At 40.5% G+C, this 16,447-nt stretch overlaps 2 protein-coding genes across 3 annotated transcripts; one reads left to right on the forward strand and one right to left on the reverse strand.

Annotated features, from left to right (window-relative positions):
• Positions 1-756: 756 nt before the first annotated feature.
• On the reverse strand, positions 757-8,864 carry LOC105925333 (phospholipase A2 inhibitor). Of its 2 annotated transcripts, none has more exons than XM_036148538.1 (6): positions 8,573-8,864; positions 5,232-5,649; positions 3,932-4,047; positions 3,245-3,413; positions 2,796-2,958; positions 757-2,228 (listed from the first exon to the last, which is right to left on the reverse strand). In XM_036148538.1, exons 2-6 carry the CDS (start codon positions 5,520-5,522, stop codon positions 1,933-1,935), a joined length of 1,035 nt encoding a protein of 344 aa, XP_036004431.1. In that variant the 5' UTR covers positions 5,523-5,649; positions 8,573-8,864; the 3' UTR covers positions 757-1,932. The 2 variants fall into 2 exon arrangements, with proteins under 2 accessions (XP_036004431.1, XP_036004430.1); XM_036148537.1 differs by having other exon boundaries at positions 3,932-4,077; positions 8,573-8,860.
• A 2,204-nt stretch (positions 8,865-11,068) lies between these two features.
• On the forward strand, positions 11,069-14,954 carry pex12 (peroxisomal biogenesis factor 12). Its single transcript, XM_036148539.1, has 4 exons — positions 11,069-12,137; positions 12,205-12,337; positions 12,443-12,996; positions 14,133-14,954. The coding sequence occupies exons 2-4, from the start codon at positions 12,215-12,217 to the stop codon at positions 14,512-14,514; spliced, it is 1,059 nt and encodes a 352-aa protein (XP_036004432.1). The 5' UTR covers positions 11,069-12,137; positions 12,205-12,214; the 3' UTR covers positions 14,515-14,954.
• Positions 14,955-16,447: the final 1,493 nt, after the last annotated feature.

Genomic DNA, 16,447 nt, shown 5'->3' on the forward strand with positions numbered 1-16,447 from the left:
AGAAAACTATGTGAGATTAAAAACTACCCCTGCATTTTGCCCTAAATCCACCAACCAACTGTGAAACATGGAGATGGCAGCATCACGCTGTGGGAATGCTTTCCTTTAGCAGGTATGGGAAGGTGGCCAGAGTTGAATAAATGATGAATAAGGAAATTATGATAAATTATGTAATACAGGTCAAATTTGTTACAGATTTTGTTACATATTCTAAATATTTGAGAATATCAAAAGTACAAAGAAACATAGAAGAAGCAATGGAATGGTTAAGATACATGCATGTGCCATTGTAGTGTCTTGAATTTGTCTCAAAACATCACAAAATTGATGTGTATTTCAGGCCCTGTGAACAATGACAAAAATCCATTAAAAACATGAGGGTTTTGTTTCTGTTAACCCATCTAAATAAAAACATTTTAGTTTTCCAAATATGGTTGTAGCCAATCATGGTGTAGGCAACTAGGTAGTGCCACATGTCATTACCGTATCCAACCCTTTTACTGAGGAGGCAGATCTGGCCTGATAAAACAAGCCCTTACAAAAAGCTGACATTATAAAGTCTTTGGAGAATTTACATATGTAGCTATATCAATTACAGCAGGAGTCAGAAACCTTTTTGAATCTGAGAGCTGCTTCGTTGCTATTGTGAAGGGCTACCAGTACTGACCTTTGAACTAGAAGAGTCAGAATTCACCTTAACTTTCTGTAAAATAAACACATTTTTCATGCTTTGTTATAGAAATTATTGTTTTTAAATCTATATAAATCCAAATGTGAATAAACAGGATGAGTAACGGAATGAAATTAAAGTTTTAGATGCAGCTCACTGGTGAATTGTGCTTCTGTTAGAACAGGCTCCTGGGCTCCACATGTGGTCCTCGGGGGCTACTTGGTGCCCGCCGGCCCCATGTTGGGGACCCCTGAAATACATGAAATGGTTTACACAGTGTTGCCATGGTACATTAAAGAACTTTATGTACTTAATATAGCTAGACAGAGAAAAAAAAGATAATTTCTTTTACAGAACTGTAAATGAATAAATGTGTTAGAAAGGTTCATAGGTGCTTTCCATCCAATTTGACTGAGAGTGAGCTATTTTTCAAGAAAGAGGGCAAAATCTAGGTCTCCATGAGTGCAAAAATGCCAGATATTCCACAAGATATTGAACAGTAGTTGAAATATGATAAAATATGGAACAAGATTGTAAAGATATGAACACTTTCACTAGGCATGAAAAGTGGCACAGGAGTTTGTTTCTTCCAACATAGTTAAGTACACCATCAGTATATTTCAGCTTTAATTTCAAATCTTATTTAAACCAAATTCTGGATATCTTCAGAGGCAATATTTTGCTGTTTTAGCTGCTCAGATAGAGCCTATCTTTCTTTTCTTAGGGTTGATGGGTGTTCAGTCCCAAATACCCGTACCGTACATATTATCATTTATGATCAATAAAACATCTAGCTTAACAATAATACCTCAATAGGGTTCTGTCTTTTTTTCCTCTGCCCACTGTGCAGTACTCTTGCTTTGGATTCCATGTCATTATTCCACTTTTTTAATTAGAAGGAAATCTGACAGACAATGCTGTCATAAAGCTGCAGGAAATGCAAATCATTAACCACAAGCAGCAGTGTCCACAAATCTTGTATAACACATTTGTATTGGTAACCTTCTTTTAAACATTAGACAACACAAGACCAGTGAACTTAAAGGCAGCCAATGCCAGGTACAGGCCTGTTAGCTGAGTAAATAAGCTGTACAATTTACTGAACTGGACTTTCTACCGTACCTAACCTTACTTAAGAAAAGATTTCAGTTATCCAGCCAGAGTTGGTGAGTGATCATGACTGTCACTGTGTTACCCCATTAGTTCTCAGGACTGAAATCTGATGTGGGAAAACTGCCAGTTGTGAAACAGTTTTGTTTTTTTTAAGATGGGGGACTTTGTGAGTCAGTATCCCAATTCTTCCCACGGCTTTTCTTCCTGTTTCTCTCTGCCATCACCACAGCTGCCATCACGGTCACCAGCACGGTGACGGTGATGACGAGGACAGTGGCCGTCTCTGCGATGCAGAGCTGGCTGTCCACCCAGGCCAGTGAAGCCCCCACCAGCTGTGGAGGGTCCATGCAGGTCACATTCCGATAGTCGTCGATATGCAGGTGACGGACATGTAAGATCTTGCTGAAGACACGATGCAGCTCACAGTCGCAGCTCCACGGGTTGCCTGCCATGGTAAAAAACAAAGATGAGAAAGATACAGGAACATTCTACTTTCCCTCAAAATTCACTGGACTTATATTTGTCTTTTTGGTTTTTTATATATTGTGGGCATGTGCTATATGTTCCAATCTCCGGGTTTGTAAAGAATTTATATTTAGTTTAAAGGCTAGTAAAAACAGTTCTAGTGATTTAAGTTGTGTTAAGATTGTAAAAGTCAATTTTTATCTTTGTGGATTGCTAACAGTCAGTTTCAACTTCCAGGCACAACTAACCTGGTTTAATGCAAAAGGTAGATGCCAACAGTGTTAGTTTTAATAAGTTAAATATTAACTGTGTAGGAAATGTGTGAGGGACCATGTAGCACTAAAGTCCCTTAAATGATCATCTTTTAAGGGACTTTATGTAGCACCAGTGCAACATGTACACAAGCTGACAAGTTCCTGACACAGCTGTCCCACTTTTGACCCTTAACCCGGCCTGTATTTTTTTGTGCCTCTCTTCCAGTCAAACGATTTACAAATAGAGGTCAAATGGCCAAAGAACAACCTTTTAATAAAAAAGTTTAGCTGACCTGAAAGCTGGATGTGTGTTGCTGTGGTATGAAGACTGATGAAGGTCTTAAACTTCAGGTGATGCAAGTTGTTTCCTTCCAGATTGAGAACGGCCAGACTATAGAGAGGAGCCAGAGCATCAGTGTCTATCTGGGAGATGTTGTTGTTGCTCAGCTGGAGCACCTTAACAGACACACAGGCACAAATGTTCACAGCAACGTGTTTTCGTCATCATCAGATAAGAGGTCCACCTAGGATCTGTACTTGTTTCAGTCCATTTTACTCTCTTACTTCCTAGCATCATTCTTTCTACTCAGGACAGACAAATTGGGTGAACGGTCATTGTTATGTCATGGAACTCATTCTGACAGGTACTAAGGAATGCTTCTATGCAATTATTATTTTAAAACCCAATCTCCATTTACAACAGAACCCCTAGATAATGACACACATCATTAGCTGTATTTACCTCAAGTCCAGGCAGCATATCGAGGCTGCCCTGCTCCACCACACTCAGTCTGTTGTTGTGTAGATAGAGCTGTCTCAGCCTAGAGAGGCCCCTGAACACACCGGGGCCAACAGACACCAGCTGGTTAAAACTGAGGTCCAACTTTTCCATGTTGTCCAAATACTCCAAGCTTAAAGATCAAAAACAGAAATGATGGTGAGATTCTGAAATAATTCAGACAATACAAGAAATCGGAAACGTCGTCATTATCTCTTCATTGTATCGCTCAACACAGAAAGTGTTAGCCATAGAAATCTGTTATTCTCTTTGAACTTAAACGCTTGGAGCCTTTACTGACTAAAGTGCCTTGAAAAACGAATCGGCCCTCCAATCCTAGCAATGGGCAGGATTTTATTAAGGGTATCAGAATAATGGGGCTAAATATAAATGCACATCCCACTTTATAAATATGTATTTTAAAATACATATTTATAAATACAGCTGTCTAGGGTTAGTGGGTAAAGATGATGGATGGATGGAAACCCACGTATCATTTTTCTCCCATTTTACAGTTATGCATTACTCTGTGTTGCTCAGTTACATAAAATCAAAATAAAATGCATTGCAATTTGTGGTGTTTGCATGTTTTCTGTGCAAGTTTGAAACCCTTAATAACCCTCTGTGTCTTTGTAAAACTCAGACAGGTACCTGAATCCAGATATGTGATGTAAGTTGTTGTGCTCCAGGCGCAGCTCCTTGAGAGCAGGCAGGCTGGATGAGAAGTCCACAGGGAGAGTCATTAACTGATTCCAGCTGAGATCCAACTTTTCCAGGAAGGATAAAGAGAAAAAAGCCTGTGAACACAAAGATAAAAGACTTCTTACAGCTTAACGAATGACTTCTCTATGTCACTGAATATCAGATGGAGCAGCTCATAAGACGTCCAAACCCAGTTCAGTTTGCTTTCAACTCTATTTCTTACTAACAATATTCTTGATAAATTTTTTTTTATTATTTACATGAACCCTGAAGATTATCTGCTTCTAGCTTAGTAAATCGGAGGCAACCAGACTTTCGCTCAGTTTTTGAAAACTTTTCGACATCTATCCAGGAGTCTTTGTCAATTCTGGTGGCTCACACTCCGATTTAAGCCTGTTTGCTGTGGCGATGAGCCGGGTAACTGAGAATCTGCACAGGCACTTCTAGCTCAATATTTAAAGTGCATTTGTTTAAGGAATCACTCTCCATTTACAACGTTTTCAAGTCCCTCCAACCAGTTTTTGGCCCATTCCTACTGAGACAACCGGTAGAACTGAGCCGTGTGTGTAGACAGTCTTCTTCACACATACCTTTGCCCCTCGGCCCACCAGTTTTCAGACTTTGATAAGGGTTTTGTGACGGTCACTCCAAGACAACAACTTTATTTTCCTTGTACCATTTAGTGACTAATTTAGTGAAATGTTTAGGGTCAATTTTGAAATCCTATTTGTGCTGAAGTTGCTTACTCGCCTATGAATCTTCAGAGTACTGCTATACATGCGGCCCTTACTTTAAAAGGAATTTAAGATGTCTTGTTTTAATATTTCCAAATTATGTTCATCTTCATGATGTTCGTCTTCATATTTTCTGAAGTGCACCTGTTGAGCCTACGACACATTACACCCACAACATGATGCTACCTATTTAAACCTCAGATGTTGTCAATAGATTTCTCAGCAGCTTACCAAAGCCATGACATAGTCCTAGATTTCTTTGTCTCTTTTGAAACATAAGGCGGCATAGAAATATTAGTATGTCAGTAAACCTGCGAACTTAGATAAATTTAAGAAAATTCTCTCTTTCATTTTTCAGGCCTCAAACATGTAAATAGTTTTGATATCCTAGCAACAGTTTGGCTAAATTACATGTCGAACGGTGTCAGAAAGGTTGCTGTGTATCTTTTTGGATACACACATTGAATGTAAATATCTGCTTTTAGCCATGTTCCAGTCAACTCTCTTCTACCTACCTGGGGTTGAATTTCTTGGATCTGACTGTTGGTCAGCACCAGAACCCTCAAGGACCACAGCCCAGTGAAGACTCTGGTTCCTATGATGCTCAGATTGTTCCCTCCTAGCTCCAGCAGCCACGTGCCATGAGGGAGGCCCCTGGGTACGTGTTGAAATCTGCCATCGCGGCAGTCCACCAGGTCAGCATGCTTATAGCAAATGCAGTGGTGTGGGCACACGCGAGAGCTTAGTGTCCCAAGGAGATGAACGGAACAAATGATGGCGATGATGCAAGACAAAAGAATGTTCATATTTCTGGGGACAACTATCCAGAGGGAGAGGAAACTGGAGAGGGAGTTAGAGTGAAAAATGAAACTAAGTTTGCTCGTTTACATCTCATGTTTTCTCCTCTCAGCGTTGTAGTCCGTCTCGACACAACTGTGGAAAAAAATGCAAAAAAAACAGGGATTTTACAACAAGGTTTACATTTATACCAATAACAGTTTTGAAAGATGTGCAGCACCTTGCTAAATATTTCACACCTCTAGAACTTTTTCATATTTTGTCACATTACAGCTAGAAACTTTGGTGTACTTTTTGGGGATTACATGCTCTCACTGTGTACTTGGCTAAGAGACGCAAGAAGCAAACTGTCTTACAAGTTTATGAAAAGAAGAGGAAAGCCTCAGAAGAAAGAAATAAGACCAGAGTGGATTTGGAAGATTCTTTCATGCGATCAACCAGAGGAGCGGTAGAGCAGGTAATTCAAAAAGGGACGTTTCTTACCTACATTTTACGGGAAAATTGTCCACTCTACCTTTAAATACATTTTGTTATGTACGTTGAGTTTTAAGGAATACAGAAAGGTTTAATGCAGGCTGTCCAGGAGCTGCATAGATATCTTTATATTCTGTTTTAGGTCATATTTTACAATTCATTCAGTTTTCCATTCACTATGTGTTTTTTGAACAATTTTCTCACAGTTAAACTGTGGTACTATTTAGAACCTCTGTGAATCAGTTAATTTAATGTTTTTCTCTCAATTCTGGCTTGTAACATTATTTGAAGTTGTTGATGGTGCAATCATCAACAAAGACATCTTTTAAATCAATATTCTTAAATGCTGATGATGAGTGTATGCAAACTTTTAATGATGTCATTTGGCCAGATCTCCAGTTCTAGTAACCCTTAGTCAACCTTTGATATGTAAATAAATCCACAGAGCAGCTTTTTGATTAAAGGATAATCCCCAACAGGTTGTTCATAATACAAATGCGTGGACCAGGAATTACCGAGCTGAAATAGCAGAGGCTTTGTCAGAGCACACTTTCCTGAGTGAGTTAGTAGCTAACAAAAGTCCATATAGTAAAAGATCCCATAATGCTTGTCTTCATTATGGCTCAAAGTTATTTTATCTTGAGTGCTTTTCTGTTATTTGCCCCTCATTTATGTAAAGGAGATTTAGAACTGATGGTTTGTCGCAATACAAAATGCTTCGCAACAGCAGTAAAGGAAACCATAGAAGAAAACCATGTTGAAACATGTCATATATTTCACTATGCTTCGCTTCATTAACCAGGACACGTGTATCATAAACTACCTCTATAACTACTAAAATTAGTTTTAATTCATCTAACAGTTGTTTTATCAGGTGTTCATGATTTTCAATTTTAAGGTAAGGGTTTTAAGGGTTTAATGATAGATACACATACATCCATTACTCTCTCACTGTCTGACATTAAATCTGATTAAACATCTCCTGTTTTAGGTCACTTAGGATAACCAAAACTATCTTCTATTTGCAACATTAAAAAATAATAAGAGACAGATTTTTGGGGGAAATGTCTGCAATACTTTCTTCAGATTCAGAAATTTACATGCACTGATAATATCATACTTTTAAACAATCTGGCAAAGTCCCGATGATGCGGTCGTGGCTCTGTACGACTCTGATGGGTTAATTCACAACATGTAGAGGTCGACAGACCCACACCTGTAAATGTGTTCTAAGGCAACAACTCGAACACACATCCTCCTCATGGGACATCATGATAAAATAAACAAAAATCATCCTAGATACCAGTAAAAGAACTGTGGACCTCCACAAAGCTGAAGCTGTCCTGTTCCTCACTCAGTTATGTGAAAGCATAGAAAGCGTGTGAATGTCCAGCCAGGATAGTGTTCAGCAGACAGGTTCAATGTAACGAAGATGAAGATGTTTTGGTGGGAAATGTGCACATCAACCCCAGAACTCAAGCAAAACAACATGTGAAGCTTCTTTGCTGCAGGACTAGTGCACTTAATGAAGAAAGTAGAAATACCGAAGAATCATCTCTAGACATGAGCTAGGAGGTTAAAGCTTGGGCAAAAATTAGTCCTCATAAAAGACAAAGACCCTAATCATACAACTAAATTGGTTACTAAGGACACAAAAGTCTTTGTTTCAGACTGACCGTCACAAAGAACTGCTCTCAGTCCCTCAGAACATCTGAAGGTCCAGCTGCTAAGGTGTGTAGGAGCCAGACAACCTACAAAGCTGACCGGTTCAGTTACACCAGTTCTGTCAGGAGGAACTGGCAAAGTTGTGAGAAACTTGTGGGAGGACGCCCAAAACATTGGACCCAAGGTGTACAGTTTGAAGGGCAATTCTACTAAATACTAAGAAAATGTATATAAAATCTGAATTTGAAGAAATTATTATATCTCATTGGGGCTGGATGATATAGAAAAAAATCATATTGATAAAATACAAATCAGATTGATCGATAATTATCAAAAAATTCTAAACACATATATTAAAAGCAGCTCTGACCATTTTATGCTGTTGTTTATTTACCTATTTTTAAATAAAGAACACTGAATTCAAACATAGCCTACCAAACTTAAACTCTTAAAAAAAGGAAGAAAAGAACATGTGCTCTCTGAACTCTTTGAAGCTTGGTCAAGGAGCTTTCCTGGGTTTGTGTTAGTAATTGGTTGGAAGGATGTAAAGACTTTAGTATTACCTTACATGATAGGCCAGAATGCAAAAGGAAGGAAAACTGTTATTCTATTTAACTTTTTATTGGCCCCTTTCTTTTCTATTGAACCACAAATCTATTGATTGATATATATTGTAAATGAATTATCATCCAGCCCAGCTCTCATAATTCACAAGAAACGTGTTTTGGTTTATAAACATACATATCTGCATTGTGTTGAGGTAAAACGATTACCACACAATAATTGCTTACCAGGAAACATCCCGGAATACAAAGATCTTCGCTCCAGTTGTCTTTCCTGACCAGCGTGAGCTGAACTAAACGGAAACAGACTGTATTCCAGTGATGGTTTCAGCTTAATTCACAACTGTTGGACTCACCTCTCCTACTGCTGAAGAGTCCAAACATCTTGACGCTGGATCCCGCACATTTTGTGTTCCTGCGACCAGCTGACGGACAATGAGATGAAGGCACCTGCACAGACACCAGAGTTAAAACAACTGAAGATAAATATATGTTATGATGGAGGCTTTGAGTGCAGACAGCTTTGTTAATAATCCACTAATCCTCTTCAATCACCAAATGCTTCCAGTCATCTACTGATCTCTGTGCTGTGATGGGTTTTCGGTCTTCTTTCCCCTCCCTCTTAAATCACGTTAATACCTCTTCAGAGCTCCAGTCCCATCTGTCTGTTTCTGCGTAATTGATGTTATATAAAGGAAGCCAACCTAACATTTACAGTCAGTGTGTTTGCGTTCTTCATGGCACATCATGGAATCTTTTTTTCTTCATTTTTATTGTTTTGTTTTTGTTTTTAGAGCTATTTCTTCACACAATGTCTTGTAAAAGTAAATCATACATGGCTCTAAATTTTGTTTTACAGATAAAAGTATAAAGTCTAATTTCTCTACAGCAACGCCTCTCAGATTGACTTAAGCACTCACAGTGAGTGACGGTGGCTCAAGAGTTAGGGAGATTGTCCTGTAACCGGCAGGTTGCAAGTTCAATCCCCAGCTCTTAGTCTGAGACTTCAGCTGCATTGTTTGCTGGCAGTGGTCAGAGGTGGCGCTGATATATGGCAGCCTTGCCTCTGTCAGTCTGCCTTGTGGCAGCTGTGGCAACTAGCATAGCTCACCACCGTCAGAGTGTGAGTGGGTGAATGACTGGCTGTCTGTCATTCCTCTGACTGTAAAGCCGTTTGAGGTCGTTGGACTTGATAATACAAGTACATCAATCAGCAAATAAGCAGCGGTTCTGTTTCTGGCCTCAAAGGTTTGCTAAAAGACATTAGAGAACAACAATTAGAGAATAACAAATGGCATCATTAAAGACCAAGGAACCCAGCTGATGCAAAAAGTTGTTAGAAGTAGCTTAAAGTATAATTAGGTTATGAAACAATCTCCCAAGTTCAATCCATCGTCTGAATAAAGTCCAAATCTACCAAGAAATGGATGTTGAACCAGGATGACGATCATACGGAAGCGTATTGCATTCACCAAAGAAAAATAAAATCAGACAGCTTAATTACAGGATCAGGATCTCGTAATTACATGATGTGTCTCCAAGAGAATAGATCCTGATGTCCCTGGTAGATCATTGTACTCAAAGTATGAAGCCCACTCTTCTTTAAAATATTTCATATATTTTTTTATCTGTAAGCAATATTGTATTAAATCTCCAGTTTTTGTTTTGTGGGGTTACTCTATATTTATTAGGGTTAAAGAAACAGGAGCGTGATCACTGACAGCAATAGGATGACAACAGCAAGCTGCTTATTAAGAAGTAGTCCAAACGAGAGTAGGAATGATGGACATTTGAAAAGAAAGTAAATTCCTTACTGTTACGATGAAAAGATCGCCATGCATTGCAAAGACCATAATCATTTACTGTTTGACTACATTTGATTATTGCCAACTGCGCTGAGTCCCTGTTGTGTTCAACTGGTCTATTTTCTTTCATTTTATCCTATGACATTACATTTTTATCACTCTTGCTTTTACTATTCCATTGCTTGTTTTACCTGTGAAACACTTCACTTTGTTGTGTGTAATAGTGTGATATAAAGTTTGACAGGCAGGCAGGCAGGCAGGCAGGCAGACAGATAGATAGATAGATAGATAGATAGATAGATAGATAGATAGATAGATAGATAGATAGATAGATAGATAGATAGATAGATAGATAGATAGATAGATAGATAGATAGATAGATAGATAGATAGATAGATAGATAGATAGATAGATAATGAAGGTTAACAATGGGAGAGAAGCTGAACGGGTGATGCAGTTCCTCCCACCCCACCCAATGTGTTTTTTGATGGTAACTGGGTTTGTTTAAAGGATTTATGTTTTTGTTTGAGCACTCCTGTCCCGATTCCCACTCCCTACCGGTTGGTGGCGGTAATGCACCCAATTGTTATTTGTCAACCCCTACAAAAATACGAAGAAGAAGAAAAGGAGGAAGTGGTGGGACAGTCGTCTGTTTTGCGCTGACTTTGGTCAGTAGTGGTAGCAGGCTGGAGATACTCCTGAACAAATTCAAACAGCGGCTCGGCGCTCTTCCTGCGATGTCTCGTGCAGCTCGAGCTGTTGTTGAATGAGCGCGTGATGCTGCTGACGCAGCGTGAAGAGACGTGAGTGACGCTGCTGCACGCGCCAACAGGAAGGTGGGTTCCTGTGGCTGACCCAGACAGCTTTCGCTGGATGAATGATCGAACCGAACTTTCCAGCTGTAGAGTAAAATCAGGCTGTAACCCACCGCGTCATCCTCCTAAGCCCAAAATGAATCGGACACGTGCAAAATTTAGATTTTAAATCGCTTTTTGTTTAAAGAAATTTCTGGTTGGAAAGGACACAGACTTGTTCCAGAAGGTAATGTCCAAGTAAAGGGTGTCCAAACTTTTCGGCCTGTGGGCCCACATTGTCAACTCAGAAGCACTCGAGAGCCAAAAAATAAATGACAACCAAAAAAATAAGTTCAATCCCCTGCACTTGTTCAAAATCTGATCATTTTAAAGCAAATTTGAATAAATTCTAATCAGGTTTTAATGCACCAAAGTGCATTTGAGTAACAGTCACGGGATATCTGTGGTCCTTACTAGAAAATTAAAGAGAATGTAATAAGACAGGTATTATGTGCTAGTGCAATGCCAAGCTGGGAAGACATCAGCAATGACACTCAGTCTGGGCGGGGTTATAACAATCACACATCCTCAAGCCCATCAGAACTGGTATGAGGTTCTCATGATGTGGTGAGTTTGTGCAAAAAAATCAAATATATATAAATTTGATACCAGCTTTATGTTCTAACTGTATTTACACACACTATCAACTTAATGAGAGTGATGGGAGGTTTTGTTGTACGCCTGTTTTAAACAGTGTGGTTTAAAAGATCCCAGGGTCCCACGAACTCATGAAGTCTGGCAAGTCTGAAATTTGAAAGTAGAGTAGGAAAGAATATTTACATTTCTGGCCTTTATTTCTTTTTCCATTGTCATATTTCTGTTTAAATAATGTTTGCTTACAGAGGAATCTCATCCGTCTCTCCTTCTGTTCTCCTTCTCTCCATTCGTCCATCCTTTCTTCTGTCTGGTTGTTGCAGGTCCCATGTTTAAAGCCTGATTAAAATGCTCTTTGGGTCCTGATGGAACGGCAAAAAAATAAATCTCAATGAAGCCGGTGATAAACAGAGAAAAGAGGGTCAGGGTTCATCAATAATGTGAGATCCTGATGAAGTCGTACAGAAAGGGTTTTTTTTCACTGGGACCATGCAAGGCCACATGCAGACAGTTCTATTAAATTTTATTTATATAGCGCCAATTCATGGAACATGTCATCTCAAGGCACTTTCCAAAGTCAAATTCAATAAGATTATACAGATTGGTCAAAAAATGTCCTATATAAGGTGGCAGTTTATCTTTTAGCGGGTATAGAATAAAGGCTTCTTTGCTGTCACTCTGAAAACGTTCTAAGGATTAAAGCGGCTCATCTGTCTGTTTGTCTCTAACATGTCACGCAGTAGGCATGGCGGGGGCCGGGGCCCACCTCACCTCCACGGCGGTTAATGAGCAGCCGTCCATCTTTGAAGTTCTGGCTCAGGAGTCTCTGATGGACGCGGTCCGACCGGCGCTGAGACACGCGGTCAAGGTGAGCCTCCGGTAGAACCCCTCACAGCTGTGTGTCAGTTCACACCGGGGCGTTGGGATGTCTGGGCCCTTCATTCTCTCCTTACCCTGCTGCTTCAACTCTCAGGTTCTGGCTGAATCCAACCCGTCCCGCTTCGGCGTCCTGTGGAGACACTTCAACGAGCTCTACCTGCTGCTGGACGTGGTCCTGCAGAACCATTTCCTGTCCCGCTGCGGCGCCTCCTTCTCAGAGAACTTCTACGGACTGAAGAGGGTCTGCGTAGGGCGGGGCCTTCCCGAGGGGCGGGGCCTTCCCGCTGGCCTGGGGCTGCGGCGGGGGTCCCGCTGGCGGTCCCTGCTGCTCCTGTGCCTGGTGCCGTACCTGCGGGCCAAGCTGGAGGCCACGCTGGCCCGGCAGAGGGAGGAGGAGGACTTCTCCATCAGGCTGGCCCAGAGCAGGAACCAGAGGCTGTACCGAGCGGCGGTGGCAGCGTACCCGTACGTCAGCTCGGCCTGGCGGGCCTGGACCTTCTGCCAGCAGCTGCTTTACGTCTTCGGAGTCAGCAGGACGCACGGTCCCCTGCTGTGGTTGGCCGACGTCAGACTGGCTCGGCTTAACGCTCAGGACCTCAGAGAGATGGAGCAGAAACCCAGCGGCACTCAGCCGCCGCCTGATGGCAGGTACGTCAGGTGTCTCTGCTTTTTAACACTGATGGTCGCAGGAGAGAAACAGCAGGTATGCAGCTGGTTGGGGGGGGGGGGGTCACAAGTAATAAGTAACTTTAATGTTAGAATACAGGGGTTTACGAGTCAGTACTGCACAGGCTGGAAAAGTGTTGAAATCAGGGCTGGGTGATATGGCTTAAAAATAAAATCTCAGATTTTATTATACCGAATCCAATTCATCTTTTTTTCCTTGTTTTTGTTTCATCAAAATAAATTTTAGAAAGTTGCTTTTATTCCAAGCATTCATCTTGAAGTCAACCTGAATCAGACTGCAACTAAATACCAGCTGTGAAACATGCTTGTTAAACAAGATGGCCGCCCTGACTTTGTAAATAATGAAACTATAAATAAATATTCTGTTAGTGGTATTACACAGTGAGCTAAGAACAGCCTTCACTTCACCCGTGTAGCTTCAGACGCACTTAAAAAAAGAAGCAAATGAATAAATTAAAGTGCCTCATATTATGGTTAAAAATTTCCTCTTATCGTTGTTTTAATAATATATTTTCCTCAACATATATTTAGCATTGTGGCTATTCTCTTCATGGAAGCTCAATGAGTGCTTTGGCAAAATAAAATGCCGATTTTCCAGAAATGAAATGTTAAAAAATTCTAAATTGAAATTAATCGATTTAAATCAATGTATCGTCCAGCTCTAGTTGAAATGAATCATTAGATGCTTTCCAGGTTTGGAAAAGTGTGACAAAAGTTTCTGTTTCTAGACCAGATTCTAGAAAGGTTGCATCAGTCCATCCTTTCATTCATCAAGCCATCAATCGTCTGTCTGTCCCTCTACATCCCCGTTTGTCTCTCCATTCATCCGCCCATCTCTGCGTCGCTCCATGCAGCCATCCATCCATCCTAGGGATTTAATCCGGCACCCATTTATCCTCCTTCAGCCGAGAAACGTCTTTGAAAAGTCGATGCATATTTTTTAAAATGAGATAAAAGTAGTTTTTTTTCTTCCCCTTTTCCTTTTAATTGTAAAATGTTGGAACCCTGTGAGGCAGCTGGATTAAAGTGGCATCTGCTTTAAGCGTTGCAGCGGTTTGCCTGAAGCTAAGCTGGTTTTGTTGTCCCTGCGGTTGCAGACTGGTGCAGAGAGCGTGGTGGCTGATGTCTCAGGCCACACGGGGCGTGGCGCTCTCCCTCTCCAGCTCCCTGTCCGTGGGCGTCTTCTTCCTGCAGTTCCTGGAGTGGTGGTACTCCTCGGAGAACCAGAGCACCGTGAAGGCTGTCACCTCCCTGCCGGCGCCTCCACCCCCGCTCCATCTGCAGGAGGAGCGCGGCGACCAGAAGAACTGCCCGCTGTGCCGAACGCTGCGCACCAACTCCACGGCGCTGTCCACGTCGGGCTTCGTCTTCTGCTACCGCTGCATTCACGCCTACGTCAAGGCCAACCGGCGCTGCCCGCTCACTGGGTTCCCCTCAGAACCGCAGCACCTCATCAAGCTCTATGAGCCGGAGAGTTAGCGCTGTGGAGCTGAGTTCAGGTGTTTACTCTGTCTGCTGGAGGAGCGTGGCCTTCCTGTCGGCTACAGTCTCACACAGCCTGCTGTCAGGAGGGAAAGTTTTTCTTCTATGTGGAAGCTAATTTAATACCACTGCTGAGAAATTCTGGTCTGATTCAGATGTTTGTCTTTATAAATATTTATTTATTCAATGAAAGTAATATCGTATATTATAGCGCTGCTAATAAAATCTTACTGTCAGTTTCCATTTTGGATCTCAGAGGAGGAAATTGGCAAAAAAAAACAAAATGGTAAAAATTGAGAATTGATTCAGTTGACTGCTTTTTTATAATTTTTTATAATTATTTCATAACTTCAAATAAAATAAATCAGTAAGCCTATCCATTACTAGTGGAGGAATGATTTACTGAATACTGTGCTTTAATAAAGGATGTTCCCCCATATTGCTATCATGTGTTCATTGTTTTGTACCTCTTAAATGTTTCATGTCATCGCTCACACGTTTTAATATCAAACAAAATGTGTTTTTCAAATAACTGAATTTGTTAAGGGGGAAAAATATCTATTCAAGCTAACCTGGTCATATGTGAAAAACTATTTGCCTTCTGAACTTCATGAGTGGTTGTTCCACTTATCAGGTTTAGGTTTTATTTGTCTGACTGGGAATTTTGGCCGATTCTTCTCTCCAGGCTTTTTTTTTTTCTTTTTCTTTTTTTATTCAGTAACCTTACAGGGTTGTGAGAGTGTCTGTTTAAGGTCATCTGACAGCATCCCACTTGGATTTAAATTCAGGCTTTGACTAGGCCACACCAAGATATTCAGTTTTTACTTGATCCCATGCCTTGGATCTTTGTGCCTTATCACCACGTTTGACTGTTGGCAGGAGTCAATTTTATTTTGAAATGCTTTTAATTTTCCTCCCGTTCAAACAGGATCTGAAAACATAAACACTTTAGGTTTGTCAGTCTGGAATATTTTGTGACATGGGAGAGATGTTTTTACAGCTGTTTTCTTCATTTGTGGGTAAATCCATTAGTTTGTTTCTCATCCGTGCTTAAATTACTTTAGATTTAGGCAGATGTCCTGTTTTTTTGTTTTGTTTTGTTTTGTTTTTTCCAGATCTCATAACTTTATGATTCCACAGGTCTGGCAGTATTCAGGTCCAGTGAAACTGAACCGATAATGTTGATCATGAATAATTCATGGTTTAACAAGGGCCCGATCACATTTTCACATAGAGCCAGAATATGTTTCCCCCTTAAAATCATTTATAATCTGGCTTTTTGTGTTGCATTTGGAATGACTTCTTCCTCCCTGAGTGAACCTATGTTCATGCAGTACTCATTTCATTGAGGATAATGACTCTTACCAGTTTCAGCTGCCATCTTCATAAGGTCTTTTTGCTTTTTTTCCCCCCCCTTAGCTTAAGGGGGGAAACATACTTCACACCAAAACTTGTTCATCTATAAGAAACAACAGGTCTGCTTTCCTAAGCAATATGGTTAAACATACCCAGGCTGCTTCCATAGAAATGTTGCAGCATTTGATCCCATCCATTCTGGTACCCATAGTTGATATTCCCAGGATGTGCCACTAGGGGCAGGTTGAGGTGTGCCATCCACAGGTGGGACTCCATAAAGCTCAGATGTGGTGAACCTATTAGCAGTTTATATAGCCATAAAAATCATCATCCAGGTTTTCCCAAAATACTTAGTCATAGTAACCTTTAGGTATGGAAACTGCTGAATTTGAAGACAGCAAGAACAAAAACTGATCAATTAACCTGACATTTACCAAATAGAAATAATATGATATTTGTTTGATATTCCTAACTATCCTAAAACAGGAACAATTTAGTCTTATTTATTGTATTTATACTATATTTTTACTCAGTCAAATTCAAAGCACTTCATAACCCTAACATGACATTTTAT

Source organism: Fundulus heteroclitus, chromosome 16 (genome assembly GCF_011125445.2).
Source record: "Fundulus heteroclitus isolate FHET01 chromosome 16, MU-UCD_Fhet_4.1, whole genome shotgun sequence".
Lineage (NCBI taxonomy): Eukaryota > Metazoa > Chordata > Actinopteri > Cyprinodontiformes > Fundulidae > Fundulus > Fundulus heteroclitus.